At 33.4% G+C, this 18,813-nt stretch overlaps 1 protein-coding gene across 1 annotated transcript in view; it reads right to left on the bottom strand.

The window, feature by feature from the left end:
• Positions 1-5,102: 5,102 nt before the first annotated feature.
• LOC145280009 (PCNA-interacting partner-like) overlaps positions 5,103-18,813 on the bottom strand; it is a 56,724-nt gene continuing 43,013 nt past the window's right edge. Inside the window, exons 8-12 of the mRNA XM_080131639.1 lie at positions 16,783-16,948; positions 11,660-11,832; positions 9,875-9,947; positions 7,416-7,510; positions 5,103-5,435 (exon numbers count right to left, since the gene is read on the bottom strand). Coding sequence (XP_079987765.1) covers positions 5,150-5,435; positions 7,416-7,510; positions 9,875-9,947; positions 11,660-11,832; positions 16,783-16,948 — 793 coding nt within the window. The 3' untranslated portion in view covers positions 5,103-5,149. The remainder of the gene's footprint in view (positions 5,436-7,415; positions 7,511-9,874; positions 9,948-11,659; positions 11,833-16,782; positions 16,949-18,813) is intronic.

The following is an 18,813-nucleotide window of genomic DNA, read 5'->3' on the forward strand; positions in this document are numbered from 1 at the left end:
AAAAAAAGCAGAAATCGCAATTGTCATTTTTTTTTCGCTAGACTGAAATGAAGGAGAGGATTATGGGCGCATATCAAGTGAAGAGACCTCACAGAAAGTTTGGATTCGATAAGAAATAACTTGGATGACGCAGGACTTTTTTAACCACGTGTCAAACGTTTTGACTAGCAAGATGAACAGATGTTGCCCAAGCTCCTATCTTTACATCATCAACGCTCTGATCTCCATCTGGCATCAATTGAAATGGATGGCTCTCGTCTAGAGGAAGCTCCATGTTTTGATAAGCTTCTGGGCTTGACCTTTACTCCTGACCTGAAATGAAACACATATCAAGTCTGTTGCCACTGGAAAAATGGTAGGATCCTTCTACTGCTCCAGAAGATATCTCACTGCTGATGTAATTCTCTATCTGTATAAAAGCAAAGTACATCCAAGGATGGAGTACTGTTGCCACATTTGGGGCTGAAGGAATTGATTTAACCAATAAGCAATTTTCTTTGATAAAAAAAGACAAAGATTTTAGGAAAAGAAGAGAGAAAAAAAAAAGGCAGGAAGAGAGATTAGAGACGATAACAGAATGATCTTAAAGAGATGGGAGAGGAATCAGTGGTTTTCATAAAAGTCATTTTTTTTAGCAGATAGAGATTCGCTTGCTGCCTCGACACAGCACACATCAACTATTGAGCTAGCAACCCCAAAGGCTGGAAAGCAAAATGAAAAGAAAGGCTTTTACCCCATGACAACCTGGATGTCTTCAAGTCCAACGTAAACAAATTCCTGATGAACTGCCCCCTCAAGTAGACACTTTATTAAATCTCCACACTAACGTACTGTACACATAATAACCCTTATCCCTGAGTGGCTTCCGGGCCTTGATAAGTGGTGACCTCCTTGTAAAAAAAAAAAAAAAAAAAAAAAAAAAAATGACCAGCCAAGTAGACAGACAACCATAAGCCATGTTTGAAACGTTGTAATGGAAATAGAATTAAATTGAAATCCTGCATCTGAAACATTAATTTGTTCTTAAATCTGAGAGAAAAACCCCACATTTAATTTTTCTTTGCACAACTGTATTTGAAATTATTTTATGCAATAATTATTTCAGTTTAATCAATGAAAACATTGGAGAAGGTTTTTTTTTATAGTGATTGTTGTGGTCTGAGATTAACACAGTTAATTTCAAAGCTACCCTGAACCTTATGTCCTCTCAGCTGTAACCGACCATTTACCAGAGTGCCTACAGGGGAAGAACTCAACCACAGCGTCTGACAATGAACAGCCAACCAACAAGTTAAGGTATTGCCACCCAGACTTAGGGTTTTGCGCATTGTATGCTCAGAGTATCAGAATGGTAATTTTCAGTGATCAGTGAGTATCTGGTTACATTTTGAAAGGGTTCATCACTAAACAAAATAAAAGTGTAGTCACTGGGACTTAGGATTAGCGCCCTCTCATCTGCCTGTGGGCTTGGCCTATCCTCGGCTCAGTTACAAGTCTTTACAGTAAATTTTGAGGTAATTTCATTTAAAGTATTCCAAATAATCTGGTGGTGTCAATCTTAGAAATCACAACTTCTGAAATAGATCACGTTTCTAGATTCCTCTTGATATTCAAATTTGTCATGATTGGTCAAGCTATAAAATTGTAATAAAATCATTAAATTCTACTTGGAAAGTTGAGTTTGAGCTTGTTATAGGGCTTTGTTTGCAATCGCATCCTCAACAAACAAACACCAGGAATACAGTATAGATTTATGCTCTCCTGTCATAAAAAAAAAAAAAAAAAAAAAAAAAAACTGTACTGCATTTTTTTTTTATAATACACATAACACAACTGAACCTTTAGATCAACAAAAACCAAACTGGCTATTGTGGAGGATAGGTTGTTCTGTCTGAGAATGTCCTGTGCAGTTCTAGGCAGGGGTGAGGGGTAACTCCCCCAGGTTTTCTCAAAGAGCAAGAAGGTAAAGGGTTACTTTATTGCTAATCGCTTAATGCGTTAGTATTCACCATTAGGTGTGTCTAATGGTGAATACTAACGCATTGATTTTTCAAATCCCACTTTTCTGATCGTGTCTCCCCACGGTGAAAGGGAGGTAACTAAAAACAACTAGCATGGAATGGTTTTTTTTGAATGTGGATTTTCTTGTCTCAGAACCAAAAAGAAACAACTTACCATGGCCGATGAGCACTTAGAGAATCAAAGAAAAGACAAATCACAAAGTATTTTATTAGTAGGGCTACGACAAGAGAATATTCTTATTGTTTTGACTCTCAAGTATATATCCGACACAGTTAATAAATCGAGAACCACATCACTATCTAAAACCATGATATTAACTGATATATATTCGAGAGTCAAACTGAATATTCTCTTGTCATAGCCCTATTTATTAGTTGTGTACATTTTATACATACATTTCTGGTTTGGGATTTTAAAGAATAAAAGTCTGTATATATCCCAAACGTATACATCATGTGTCGTGTTTTAATTTGTTTAGGTGTGTGCACGCATACAATGCAGAAACAGAGAATTGCTTTATAGTTTTTGAGATGATGATTGAGAATTTGGATTATTACGACTACTATTCTCATCTTGGATGTTATTTAACATTTTAGTTTATGTAACCACCAACCTTCTTCAAGTGCGCCTTGTCGAATTGAAGAATCTATACAGAATTTCAAATCCAATCTTTTATTTAATTTAAAAAAAAAAAAAAAAAGAAAAAAAAGGTAGATTGTTCTTGTTCTGTCAGTTATTTGTTTTTTTATTCTTAGTTATTATTGTCTTCCAAAAGATTTTTTTATTGGAATCCTTTGAGATGAGTAATTTGTGTATTTATTTATTTATTTCATCTTCATAGTTGTTGTTTCATCATGTTTCGACCAACTCATCCTTTGACCTTCTTCAGGTGATTAACTGTGATGGGATAGGAATACCAAGTCATGTAACTGTATCCCCAGTTAATTACTGCCTTCCATAGTTGTTGTCTCACCACGTTTCGGCCAAGTAATCCTCTGGTCTCCTTGGATAGGATTGCAACCACTATCTTCAGACAATGCTCACCTGGAACCGTAAAGACTCAACACCTCTATCCACTGCACCCTGATGAGACAACAACTATGGAAGGCAGTAATTATTGGGAATACAGTTACAAAACTCAGCATTCCTATCTCACTGTGGTTAATCAACTGAAGATTTAGAATTACACTAAAAAAAAAAAAAAAAAAAAAAAAAAAAATTTTATGATGTACATACTTGTCATGGAATGAAGATGTCATATTCCAAAAATCACATGGGTTTGGCTAGTAAATGAAAATATTTAGTTGTCAAAGGTCAACTAAAGATAAATTTGTAGAGCCCCAAACAATCAATTCTAAGTCTTTCAAGGTCAAAGGTTCAATCCTCACTGCAGGTGATGATAAAAATAAAATAATTCTATAATTCTTATACCCGTCATGGCTGACAAAATAATAACAATCTACTTCTGTGGATTAAATAAAGGGTTCAATTCAAAAATTCCATATGGGTTCTCAAGTTTGACATGATGCACCTTAAGGTCAGACGTTGCATCGTCCGAAACATTGTGATGTTAATATGCGCTGTGCAGCATGTTGTGATTGGTGCATTTGAGTGGCAGGTGATATACACATGGTTCAGAGAAGAAGGAGGGGAGGGGGCATAGAGAACTAAAAGTAACTCTGGCAAAAGTCTAACCACTAAAGAAATATTTTGTTTGAAAAAAAAAAAAAAAAAAAAAAAATTTGAGCATGTGGGGTCCCCCTCCATAAGTGAAAAATTTACTTTCACCATGACTAATGTTTGTACAAATTTTTTTTAAAAAATTCAAGGAGTGATTGAGAAAAGTATGGACAAATGATTCGGAGGCAATTTTATCCCTATAATGGTCCCTAGGGGAGCAACCAGAGTTATCCGGGAAAATCCATTCTGGCTAAAATTTACTCTCACCATGACTAATGTTTGTGCAAATTTTTTAAAAAATCCAAGGCGTGGTTATTGAGAAAAGTGCAAATGGACAAATAGAAGTGAATTACTAGGTTCAATCCCTACTTTGTCAGGGACCAAAAAAAAAAAAAAAAAAAAAGTATTACATTGAATGGGAAAAGTCATGCTGAAACTGGCCTTTAATAAGAAAAGCCACATACAAAAATTATCTACAGATAAGCTCCATGAATAAAAACTGACTGGATGTTATTTTTGGTGATCAATTTCTGAGTGGTTGAATAGTGATCACTAACAAAATTCCAGAATCAGTCAGAGCTGAAACGGTTCCAGGAGATGGGAAGGAGAGGCATTCATTGACAACCTTAAGAGAAGGAGGAGGAAAATAGGAGGAGTTGGACATGAGGCAGACAATTGTTTTTGTTTTTTTCTCAAGGCATTCGAGCCGGTGTGCCTCTCCAGGCAGGTTAGAGCCCTTAAGGCACTCAGTAAACGAAGACTGCTAATAGGACTTATGTTTGGATTTGGTCAGACAAAAAAACTCATTTTGCAAGTGTGCTTACTAGAACAATTATGACTTGTAAATTCCAAATGAAAATAAGCATCTTTTATTTGTTTAAAAATTGGACTTGTGGGTTTTGTTTGTTGAGAGAATTCATTTGTTGTAGCACTGATTGGATGGAATAACAGATTTGACCCGGTACAATAAGTGGGACAATCGAGGCTGGTGTAGGGAGTACACACGTGTGCACGTTCATAGGTGAAAATAACATCCAAGACGAGAATAGTAATTTGAATAATTCAAATAATACAGAGATGAATAAATACGAATCGAGACAATTAGTTGTACATAAGTTCAATTTCATACGATAATCATTCAATTTGATCACATTCATAACAGCATCCATAATTGTAACACAAAAATACAAACAAGATTTTTTTTTTCTTACATTTCATAAAATAATTGAAATTATTTTATGAAATGCAAGAAAAAAAATATAAGATTTTTTTTTTTTTTACATTTCATAAAATAATTGAAATTATTTTATGAAATGTAAGAAAAAAAAATATAAACAAGATTTTTTTTTTTTACATTTCATAAAATAATTGAAATTATTTTATGAAATGTAAGAAAAAAAAATATAAAGATTTTTTTTTTTTTTTACATTTCATAAAATAATTTCAATTATTTTCTCAATAAGAAATCTAAAGTTGATTGGCCTTTAATTTGAGGCAACAATTTCTTACAGCATTTCTTTTTGGAGGTAACTGCTTTTGGTGCTGCTCGTTTCCGTTTGGTTTCTGCTTTTAACGGTTTTCTTCTGTCTTCAACATTTTTGTTTTTCTCTTCTTCGTTCGACTGCGTGTTGTTATCGGTTGTTGGCAAACAATCGCTTGGAACATTTTCCTTTTCCTTTTCTGAGAAGTCGGAGTAAATTTTTTTGCTACTGGCGGGACAGACAAGCGTTTTACTGGAAATTTAAATAAAGTGCATTTTAATATTGAAGTCAATCATAAAGACAAAAGGTCAAATTACATAAATTACAAACTGAAAATCGGACAATTATGGAAGACTCACAATAACATACAGAAGTGGTAAAACTACAGTTTAGTGGCCAGAATATAATGCCATGAAAATTGTGTACGGGCTATAAATATTGTTTTGTCTTATTTTTGTTAAATATTAGCAAATGAGGATTATTTCAGCAATATGTACATATTCCAAGCATGTTCTTAAAATTTATTTCATATCAAGATTGTAATCTTAACTTGAAATGGTTTCTTATTTGCTTGGGATTTTTATCCTCGACCCCCAAAATCAAGATTAGACCATTCCTGTAATGATCTTGCCCCTGTTGATTTTGTGGTGGGAGTTAAGTTTTGTGCAGTTCTAGGAGGTCCACCCTCTCAGGCTTTGCCTTCTCTCTTTGATAATGGGTGAGTTTATTACTAATCGCTTGAGGCACCCTTACCAAGGAATGCCAACAAGGCTGCCCAGGCACATTTTGCAGGTCAGAGTGCCCCTCCCCTGGGGTGCTGACTTCTCAATCCCACTTTCTGACCCTGGTGTCATGGTTCTTCCAGTGAGAGAGAACTAAATACCGTTAATATGTAACAAAAAGAAAAAAAGAAAAAAAATGTTTATCAACTATATACAATTTTTTCACAATGCTTCTAACGACATTAAATGCTTTTGTTTTTACTGCATCTCTCTTCTCGTTTACCCTCACCCACCTCCATAGTCAAAATAAGTTAAAATGTTGGAAAATTCTTTGAATTAGTATTTTATACATATGCTTTAAAGTTCATTACAATTGTATATACTTATTTGAATTTGAAGCGGACGGTCACCATGAGTCCCTTAGGTGAGAGCACATGGATATTTCAATACATAAGCTACAAAAATCTTTCAGAACATATTGCAAAAACGTTACAGTAAATATTAAAGATTGTACACTCAAAAAATTTATCTAGATGTAAATAAAATGGTTTTATCATATCCTGTTTATTTTTTTTTTTAAATAATATTACACGAGGAACTATTTTGAGTTAAAATCTATTTAGTATTACACATGTAATTTAAAGAAAAACATTCTGAAATGTGTAAATATAAACATTTTGTGAAAAAATAAAAACGTCATTTTGTAAAAAAAAATCTTCATTATTTTATCACATTTACAAGCATGTTTTTTCTTCAGATTACATGCGCAATACTAAATAGATTTTAACTCAAAATAGTTCCAATCATTTTTATCACCTACACACAATTTTTATTCACATTCTATTTAAACAGACAATCTTAACATTTACCAACTACACTCTGTCCTGACCATTTGATATTTTCCAACATCAGCAAGCAACTAATTATATACGAGTTGAAAAATTTATATTCAACTAGCTGGGGGGGGGGGAGACTTTGCCTGGTAAGTTGTAAAATATGCTTGAATATATTTTAACCCATGCAGATTTCTTATTACAGAACCAATTCTCTATTGAATATTATATTGTACCTAATATATAGATTTCAAAAGATGACTTTGGTGCTATCAACTAGAATCCAAACCAAATCATTTAGTGCTCCAGCTGAGTTCCCTACCATTTGAGCTATTGGCAGATAGAAGAAGGATTTTAAATCAAACCACTTTAAGCTACGAATGAATTTTCGCATGCACAAAAGTAATAGAAACGTGTCGGCAAGTTGGAATGAACATTTTGCATTTCAACTTGCCGACATATTTCTGTACGCATCATTAATCCATCCAAATCAAGATTTTACTTATTATGAACCATTCTTGGTGTATGATTACTATTTCCTGTTCAGTGTTATGTGACCAGTAGTTAAAGAGTTTATCGGTTAAATAAAACACAAGGTGTATGTATGCATGCGTGTGAAAATATTTAGATTAATTTAAAAACAAAAATAAAGGCTCCAGCAAAAAATGAAATGTCACCTTGGCACGACATATTCAATATCAACCAGCGGAATATGTTCATTCATTGAGGGGGCTACCCAACTCATGCACGATTTTTGTCTTGGTAGCGACACCTAAAATGAAAAATTGTTTTTGTTAATAAATACAGCAAATATATCGTTGAGTAATTTTTTTTTTATTTATTTTTTTTTTTTTAAACTATTAATTTAAAAACAAAACAAAAAAAATTCACTTCTGTTTCTTTACAATAAAGTATGATCGTTTCGACTGTACTCTACATATTCAATAACAAGATTCTTCTGGATTGGTTATTTCATATCAAAATCAGACCGGCAGAGTCGGGTTCATACTGGTTATGATTTTATTGTCTGTCAAGCACAGGTCTACCCCAGTACAGTTCTAGGAAATCCACCCTCTTTTTTCTAGAGACCATTCAAGGGTAAGGGTTAACAAGATGAAACAACTGTCAGCTAAAAGATGAGGAACATTATAGGAGTACTAACATTAATCAAAGGTGTGAACAGCGTTTGATTATTTAGGGGACAGGGAGTGTAAAATCATTTTTATTATCTCCATGAAGATTCCTGAGAAAAGACCCATGAAAGACAAACATCACATCACAAGGTATAACATCAGATAGAAAAAGAAAAAAAGAAACTTTGACATTAGGTTTTGTAACTTTTTTTTTTTTTTTTTTTTTTTTTTTTTATTACATTTTCACCCCAAACAAAGCACAATGCCACTTTGATGTAAGGAGGCTGCTATCAGGGACATCAGTTGCAGGGATACTATGTAGGGAGTTGAGCAGCAAGATGTCTGTTCACATTACGCTTGAACTTCTGCATGTCAGTACAGTTGGAGAAGCAGGAACCTGGAAGAGAATTCCAAAGTCCTGCCGTTCTGGGGAAGAAACTATTAGAGTAAAAGGCTTTCTTACATCTAGGGATCTAAACTGTGTAGGGGTGGGACTTTGCTGCTTGTCGGGTTTGTCGAGGGTATTTACATCGACGGAATACAAGGACTTGTAGTTCGTCAGAGTATCCACCATTAAAACACTTGTAAAACAGACAGAGGGATGCAACATTTCGTCAATGGGACAAAGGCTGAAGCTTAGATGACAATTCAGAACCCATAAGATTGACGACTCTTTTTTGAACTCTGTTCAGGAGTGAGAGACTAGTAGCATATGCGTCAATTGATATTCAGCATCAATCACTTATAATTTTGAACAGCAGATTCACAATTCTGATGCTTAAAATATTTGGTTTTTGCTAAATTCCAGGTTGATCAGCATTTCAAAAATATGTTGATCAGCATTTCAAAATTATGACGTTGATCAGCATTTCAAAATTATGACGTTGATCAGCGTTTCAAAATTATAATGTTGATCAGCATTTAAAAATTATGACGTTGATCAGCATTTCAAAATTATGACGTTGATCAGCATTTCAAAATTATGACGTTGATCAGCATTTAATAAAATTATGACGTTGATCGGCATTTCAACATAATGACGTTGATCGGCATTTCAACATTATGACGTTGATCGGCATTTCAACATTATGACGTTGATCGGCATTTCAACATTATGACGTTGATCAGCATTTCAACATTATGACGTTGATCGGCATTTCAAAATTATGACGTTGATCGGCATTTCAAAATTATGACGTTGATCGGTATTTCAAAATTATGACGTTGATCGGCATTTCAAAATTATGACGTTGATCGGCATTTCAAAATTATGACGTTGATCGGCATTTCAAAATTATGACGTTGATCAGCATTTCAAAATTATGTTGATCAGCATTTAAAAAATATGACGTTGATCAGCATTTCAAAATTATGACGTTGATCAGCATTTAATAAAATATGACGTTGATCAGCATTTAATAAAATATGACGTTGATCAGCATTTAATAAAATATGACGTTGATCAGCATTTAATAAAATATGACGTTGATCAGCATTTAATAAAATATGACGTTGATCAGCATTTAATAAAATATGACGTTGATCAGCATTTAATAAAATATGACGTTGATCAGCATTTAATAAAATATGACGTTGATCAGCATTTAATAAAATATGACGTTGATCAGCATTTAATAAAATATGACATTGATCAGCATTTCAAAAATATGACGTTGATCTGCATTTCAAAAATCCGAGTGTGATAAGCATTTAAAAAATGTGACGTGCTGTATTTCAAAGTTTAAAAGCAAATTGGTCAAAAATTACTAAATAGTTCAGAAAATTTAGATAATCTCCACCTTGATATTTACGTTAGAACATTTTTTGTTACGTTTCTCTACTAAACTATTATTTATCTTTTAAATTTTCATCCTATTTTCATTAACACTTTTTCTCTAACGATTAGAACGAAAAAGAGAAAAAACTGTTCTTAAAATATTTTACACTCAATCTCTACTCTATCCTTGCTTAAACATTGAAAAGTAATAAATGATAATTTGTACCTGTTTATTATTTGTTTGTCCAGATATTCGTTCTGTCAAGGGTTTCATTTTTTCAAGACATACATCTGGAGATCTGGAAAAGCAAATTTTGAATACAAAACATTAAAATAAAAATTGAAAAAAGGATTTTGCTTTGGTTTTATTATTGAGCAACACTTTTTGTGAGTTATTTCATATTGAAAGACAAATTGTATTCAATAAATTCCAGTTTTCAAACTTAGCTTACCAATTCCATACGTGTGATATGCTAGCTGAGAGTTTTGAAGTGTTTAAGTTTGATTAAAAAAAAGTTGATCAGTTGAAAACATGGCTCATGAGTTTTAACATCTATTACTAGCAAAAAATATGGACGATAAAACATTTTGGATAATTACAAATTTCAAGGGGGGTTCTACTAAAATAGTGGTATTTTGAGGACTTAAAGTGCTTTGGTTTTTCAAATATGACTGCTTTGTTTGGAAACAAATATACTTTCAAATGAATTAATAAATAATAATGTACATTAAAAATATATAATGTACATTATTATTTATTAGAGTTGTAAGCAAATAAAGCTATAAAAATTTGAACATCATAAAACAGCATTTTTAGTAAGGATTTATAAACGTCCTAATTTGTAAATGCTCATATCACGCTTGTATTAAAAATTTTCTCATAAAATTTGGAAACTAATCCAGAAGAGATGCCACTTTTAATAGTTTGGGGTGTCCAAAAACTTTTGACCTTTATTGTACTAAAAAAGACTTCAATATGACTATTACTGAAAATTTTCAAAAGATTTTCTTTGGACACCCACTAGTAAGTAAAACAATCTTTTTGCCGTTTTTATTCATTAAAAGTATAATTGTATGTTGTTTTCTCTTGTGGTAGCTAGCTATTTAAAATCATGATATGCAGTTTTGGAGTATGAGAAAATAAGCAATAAAAAAATTTTTTAAAATAAAAACATGATAAACACTTGACTTTCAGAGTTAAAGGTGAATAGCTTCTCTATAATCTATAGCTAACATAAAAAGCTAATAAAAACATGCATTAAATAATTATGTACTGTTAATATTTTGAGATGAAGTATTCATATTATTTGCAATATTCGGACTATTGCTCTCATTTTGAGTGTTATTTACACAACATTTTGATCAATTTAACCTCTGACCTTTTTTAGTTGTATCTTGTCGAACTCTTGAATTTATTTGTACCAAATTTTCAACGGAAACTTATTTAATCCATGAGGGTAGCATGCTCTTGTTCTGTCAACCATGACTGGCTAGGAGTCATAAGAAATTTGCAATTGTATTTTTGAGTGTCATCCACACTGAGAATTAAACCTTCAACCTCTAGAACAATACAACTTTTACAACTGAATTTTATCAAGTACCCTATCCACTGCACCATAGGTTCAATTGCAAATTACTGTGGACTCCTAGCCAGTCATGGCTGACAGAACAAGAGCATGCTATCGCTATGGATCGAATAAAGGGTTCTATTTGAAATTCTGTGCAAATTCCCAATTTTGACAAAGATTCCCAAGTTTGACAAGATACACCTGAAGAAGGTTGGAGGTTACATCAACCAAACCGTTGTGCAAATAACATTTTATGTGAGGACAATAGGCCAAAACATTTAAATAAAACACACTATGTACTTTATCTGATAATTTGAAATTAAATATTAAAATTTGAAGATTCAAATTTTAATATTAAAAAACTTTACGAGTTTAAATGGATTTATAAGAATCCCATTTTAACTTTTCATGTTTTCATGATGGCAATTATTTTATGCACCTACCTGAACTGAGAGAGGAGTGATGGGAATCGAATTGGTGTGCCTTGTGTGAGAAAAATGTCCGACAGAAGACTTGTGTCTCTCTCTCCCGTTGATCTTATAACATGTTGATCTAAAAGAGCCTGGAACACTTGCAAGGTTTTGCGTCCACACTTGGAACCCCCAAGATTGGCTGGCTACAAATGCACAAAATAAAATGGTTACATTTTTATAAAACTATGGACATTTTTTCTCTTTATAAAACTTGTATATCTTGATGAATATCTAATAAATAAAAACTAGCAAGGATACCTGGTAGGTTTTCTCCAAGCAAAGTTTCTTGACATTTGCTGACGCCCTTATTTCAAATTTGTGTTCGTAAGACATCAGTAAACTGTTTCTTGCCGATCTAAATGATTGCATACTAACAATGATTAAATTTTTTTTTTAAACTCAGGCTTTCTTCAAACAAAGTCCCCTAAAGGTTGCTGCAATTCTATCAGACTAAGAAACAATTTATTGAAATTAAAGAAAATAAAAATAAAAAAAGTCACCATTTGAACTTTTATAAGAAAAAAATCTCTTTTTACTGCTTAGTATGACAGGCCCGCAGCAACTGCCAGGGGACTTTGCTTGAAGAAAGTTTGACTTAAAATAATTAAATTAAAAAAGATTTAGTGTACAATCATTTATATCAGTGAGCACCAATAATGCCCTATGAACACAAATTCGGAATAGGGGCATCAGTAAGTGTTGGGAGACTTTGCTTGAAGAAAGCCACCCACCACTGCTCGGGATAAAAGTGTAACACATTTCTATGCTTGAATATCCTATACATCAAATTTCAAGTCTGTAGATCAAAAATTCATTGAGTATATAGGTTGAGAGTTGTCCTCTCTCACACACACACACACTTTTATACATATATAGATTAACTAATGAGTCAACTTATGAAGGTCAAAAAAATCATTCAAAGATAGATAGATTGCCAGTTTGGCTTGTTTTACATTATATCAACCATCTACGAATTATTTAGTGCCAAATAAATAAAACAGTTGATGTATGTGTATCTATCTGCATGTGTATAAATATTAATCCCATAAACTCTTAAACTATTGATCACACAACACTGAAAATAACAGGAAATAGTAATCATACACCAAGGATAGTTTATAACAAGTAAAATCTTTGTTTGGATGAATTAATATTGCAGCTAACATACTTCCTAATTTTCAGCATAGCGCAACCAGAAGCAGATTATTTCTTTCACTTTTATTATTCTTCAGTATTTCTATTGTGAAACGATTTATTAAAATAAAATATAAGAAAAGGACATTATTGAAAAATATACAACAAAAATTAAACAAAATTATACGGATAAAAATAACGATTACTTTTTATTTGCACTTTTATTTTTAGTTCTATTAAAATTTGGGAATCCATCTGGCAGACACCTTATGCATATGCAAATGGTCATGAATGATAGTTTCCACAGACCCTGTACTAATCTTGATATCTTTGGCTATTTGGCGAATAGTAATGCGCCGATCTTCCAAAATGGCAGCCTCAACTTGACGGACAGATGCCTCATCAATGGCAGATGGGGTGGGGGACCAGGTCTGGGAGCTGTTTCCACAGACTTCCAGCCATGTTTGAATTCACGATGCCAGCATTTTACAAGGTCATATGATGGGGCCTTATCACCATTTTCTTTCATTTCATCAAAAGTCTCCTGTGGTGTGCATCCTTTCAAATACAAAAACCGGATCACTGCTCGACATTCAACAGGCTCCATTTCACACCTGACTCAGTTCAAACACCTGTAAAACAGAAACCCCAATTAGTTCAGAGCTGTAATTTGTCATGTAACCCGTAGAGATATAAATCATTGCACATGCAAAATTTCAGCTAGATCAGACAACTGGAAGTGGGGCAGGGGCATTACTTATTGCACGCCCCTCGTATGTTAGGTTCAATTAAAAAAATATTTGGTAAAGTCACTAAAGAAGGTCAGATGTAAAAATAATAAGCAAGATGAGAATACTAGTTTAAATAATTTTAGTAATATAAACTAGGGAGAGGGAAAAAGAAAAGATTAGGGAGGCGGAAGCAGAAAGAGTAAGGGAGGGAGGAAAGAGAGGAAGATAACCTTTTCTCCTTTCCTTTCCCTCATAGGTAATATGAGAAAACTAGCGGGGGTACCCGGCGTTGCCCGGGTGTTTGGAGGTGTGTGTGGTGTTAAATAAAAAAGAATTCGGGGGGGGGGGGGAATGGTAGGATCGAACCCGAAGCCCTGAGGCGAAGTTTGAAAATAAAATCGGCCAGCCAGAACGAGTTACTGAAAGACGTTTGAATTTATTTAAGTAAGAACCAAATTGACAGGTGCGCACCCGGAAGTCGTCGAGCATTACGACGACGATGGCATAAACATTGTTATAAGTGAAGTAAAAAAAGAAAACAACGCTAAAACTTAAGGGGAGGGGGGGGGGGTAATCAAAACATTGAAAAAAAAACACAAAAAACTAACGTAAGGGAAACGAACGATGAAAACAGAAAAACAAACTTTTGAAAAATGGCTTAAATAAACCTGTTTCGATATTAAAATTTAAAAAATCGGTGGGTACCCAGGTGTTTTTGGGTGTGTGGTCGGGGGTGGATAAGCGAAGTAAAAAAAAAAAAAACGAACGTTACGTGAAAAATGGCTTAAATAACACTGGTTCAATATTTAAATTTTAAAAAAATCAAAAAAGAAAAAAAAAAAGACATCTCACACCACGATTCGAACCCAAAAAAGATAATGAACCAATGTGCTAATCAACTGACCTAACGTGACGTACATGAAATTTGTTCAGTTTTTCAACTATTTAAAGTAAATCAGGTTATGACATTATCTGGCGCATGCGTAGAACCAGTCGTCGTCACGAGAAGACCGTTTTTTTATTTAAGTAGAAAGATAATTGACAGGTGCCCGCACTTAATGACTTAATGAGGTCGAATAGAAGTTGCGGAGTTAACATTTTCTGCAAGCATTATGATGACGTAAGCAATCACTATTCAGCAGTTAACATTTTCTGCAGGACAGTTTTTAATGAGGTCAAAAATCCGATTTCTTTGTTTTTACCCAACTTTGGGGAAAACCAGCTCACCCATTTATTAGGGGAGTGTCCAGACGAAAGCGATTATCTGATATGATGGTGAAAAGCTGACATTGACGAAACGTTTACATCCCCTTCCGGAGACAACTCGGCCGTGGGCCAGGGAACTGGCGATTCGAATCCAGTTTTGCCTTTTTTTTATACTGAAAAGCGAAAGAAACACGCGGCGATCGAAAAATCTGGAAAAAAATAGTGTGTGAAAGTCGGGCAAATTAAATACACATGCGACCCCCGTTTGTAACTCGTACATATTATTTAGACAGCATATGAAAAGTTTTAAGAAGGAGTGACCCCACTGAGAACCCCCCCCCCCCGAAAAAAAACGTTTGGACATATAGAAAAAGTGCACACATACATTTTTATTTTTATATATATATAGAAGGGCAGTTGTCTGCGTGTATGTTTGTATGTCCAGCTAAAAGTAAAAAAATACTAACCAACGACCCATAAGGGTGATGTTTTTTTAGTCAGCATTGCAATGGGTGTATAATATCTAAAATTTATAAATTAATATTTATTCTTTGAGGGTAAATTGGACCTGGTTTTCTTAAAGATCAGAGAAAGAGAAAGAAAGAAAAGTTTTAATATAAATATGTTACACGCACAATTCAGTTATTTAATTTTTTATGAGCTTGGGCAATGCCAGGTATCTCCCTTAGTCTGTGATATGAAAGAGAGCCATCTGTGTAAATATGTATATCCAGCTAGAGAGGAATGGGCTGGGTGGAAGAGAAAGGGTTAGGGAGAGGAAAGGAGGAAGGGTTAGGGAGAGGAAAGGAGAAAGGGTTATCTTCCTCTCTTTCCTCCCTCCTAACTTTCTTCTGCCCTCTCCCCAATCCTTTCTTCTTCCCTCTCCCGAATTTATATTACTGAAATTATTTAAACTAGTATTCTCATCTTGCTTGTTATTTTTACATCTGACCTCCTTCAGGTGCTTTTTTTTTTATATTCTGAAATGTTTATGTTGAAATCTGGAATCTACATAGAATTTTAAATTGAATCTATTAATAATTCTTATTTCATCAACCATTTGCGAAGAAAAGTGCCCAGTTGAGGGTCAAGGAATTAACATTTTTAACCAATTTTTCGGTATTTGTTATCCGAAGGGACGAGCTTCAAAACAATTCTGATCTCGTGAAAATCTATTGCCTCTCGAAAGTTTTAGGCAGGCATACATACATTTAAACAGACAGACGAGATTTATATAATAGACTAGCGGGGGTGCCCAGCATTGCCCGGGTGTTTGTAGGTGTGTGTTGAGAAAAAAAAAAGTTTTAGTAAGCAGGTATTCTCGAACCAGAACCCTTGACGCGAAGATGGGAAATAAAGTGTGAAAAACTGACATCTTACCACTTGGTCACGACGGGACAGGAACTGAAAAGCGTTTTAATTTAACGATTAAAAAGTTAAGTGACAGATGCGTGAATTTAACGAGGTGAAACATCACGCCATAAGGGAATGAAATCCCGCACTTAACTTTGGCTGCAAGAAAACCAGCTACCCCATAAAAAGGAGAGTGTCCAAATGAATAGCAATTGTCTGATATGACGGTTTTTCCCTTTCCATTGATCAAAGCTCATTGCTTTTCTGGATGTGTCAGGCACGAGTGCCAGAATGCTTTCTTTTGCTTATATATACGGAAAAGTCAAACAAACACGCAGAGAGTAAAAAATATTGCAAAAATAGTGCGTAAAAGTCACCCAAATAAAAGATACACGCGACCTCGTTTCGTAAATTCTAGATATTATAATCTAGGTAGTATATAAAAAGTTATAAGAAACAGTGACCGCGCCGAGCACCCTTCCCCTCCAAAAGCCTTTGCTGAACATACAAAAAATGTACACACACTAACACACATTGTCTTATATATATATATATATATATATATATATATATATATATATAGATGTCTTGCACAAAAATAGAAAAAAAGGATTTGTAAATAAAAATTAAAGGTAACAAAATTAACAAATAGAAGTTTGAGAATCTCACACGAGCCGTTTGATTCTGTAGCCTTGTTTCTACATTTTCATAGATGGACTTGATGTCTTCTTGAATTTTTTCCGACATTTCCTCTACAGCCGGTTTGCGAGATAAACTCTCTTTACTCCTCAGAATTGTTTTTTTTATGACCCTGACAACTTTATGACATGCCAATCTGCAATAAAATGATATTTCAGAAAAACATGAGGATAATTTCACAAAATAAAAAAAATAAATAAAAAGGCGCTCAGTGATTTTTCGAACCAACACATTTCAAGTGAAAACATTATGTCCCTACGTGTCATAGCAAAAATATAAATTCCAAAAATTATGAAAAATGATCCAGTAGAAAAATAATTATAAGTAAAAATAAATTTTATCAAATTATCAAGTTTTATCGTATGCTTTAATGTGAAACCAAGTCAGTATGGCAAACAAGGGAGATAACCCTAGACTTAAATTGACAAATTAAAGGTCTGCCATTTTTAAACTAATGCATTTCAGAACGTAATTGTGACGGATTTTTTCTTATTTAAAATATTTCTAACACATCATCTACTGGGCCATTTTTCATAATTTTTGGAATTTATACTAGCTTTACCATGACATGTAATTATGCAATAATGTTTTCACCTGAAATGCATTGGTTTAAAAGATCACTAAATGTAAACAAGCAGCAAATAAAGTTCTTCATCTACTTTACCAATCTCTTAAAATAATCCATCAAATTATGTTTTTGAATTCTCGAGATGAGGATTGATAATTCATATTATTTGAACAACTGTTCTCATTTCAAGTGTTATTTTCATAAAGTTTTGGCTAATTTAAACTGACTTTCTTCAAATTAATGACACTCTTTTGAAGGTTGAAAGTTCAATTCTCAGTGTTGGTCATACTCAGAATACAACTGAGAGTTACTTAGAATTTATAACCAGCTACAGTTGCTAGAACGAGAGCATGCTAGCCCCATGGATTAAATAAACAGTTCCATTCGAAATTTTTCATAGATTCCAAAGTTCAACAAAATACACCTGAAGAAGGTTGGAGGTTACATCATCTGAACATTGTGCAAATTGCATTCTTCAGACTACTGTTCTCATCTTGATTGCTTATACAAATTTATCAAATGTCCATTCAACAAAAACATGATTCTATTACTTATCTCACTCTAACAAAAATTTCCAAAATTATTAGGGGTCAACCTTATTTTAGTCAAAATTAATAGGGAGACATTACATTGCTTGGGATTAAATGAGGATTAACAAATATTTCACGCCATACTTTCATTGAAAAATGGGTAATTTTACCAATTTCAATGTCAATCAAACCAATTGGTTCTCTACATTAGTTGAGGACCCACTGCGATGCACCGACTTAGTGCATAATACATTGTAGTCTACATTGCACTGTAGAGAATCTACTGCTGATTTCATAAAATTATTTTTATATAATAGCTTGAATCAAAGTTTAAAATTCCAAACTCAAATATCATGGTTAAACTGTGTTCTAAACAGAAACATTCATTTTGAATGTGTCCCCGTCTTATCAAAAGAACCTACTGTTGATTTTATACATCAAGCCTTTCTGCTTGTGCGGTGATAAAATTTCTCGAATGCACTTGTGAGGTTAGGTTTTATAAGGTGTTAATTTAGTTCAAAATCGGTCTGTTCCTTCTTTAATCAAATTTCTCGATCATCAATTTTCGATACTTGTCAGAGGCATTACAATACAAGTCCTATCTAAGAACACTTAGAAATGCATTAAAATATATTTGTGTGAAATTTCATGAAAATTGACCCGTTTCAGAAGTCATGGGGAACAAAATCACACACAGTGCTTTTTGTATATAACTAGAGCTTATTTGAGTGCTTTGAAGAATGTTTTCATTTGAAAACAAAAAACAAAGAATAGAAGAAATAGAATTGAGAAAAAAAAAAAAACTATTTCAACGGATAGGTTGGTTGGTTTATGGCATATCAACTCTTTCAGTTATTTAATGTTGAATTTGCTTATTTTGGGAAAAGTTTTTATGCTTCAAGT

The sequence above is a fragment of the Euprymna scolopes genome, chromosome 7 (assembly GCF_053919585.1).
Source record: "Euprymna scolopes isolate OS-2025 chromosome 7, ASM5391958v1, whole genome shotgun sequence".
Lineage (NCBI taxonomy): Eukaryota > Metazoa > Mollusca > Cephalopoda > Sepiida > Sepiolidae > Euprymna > Euprymna scolopes.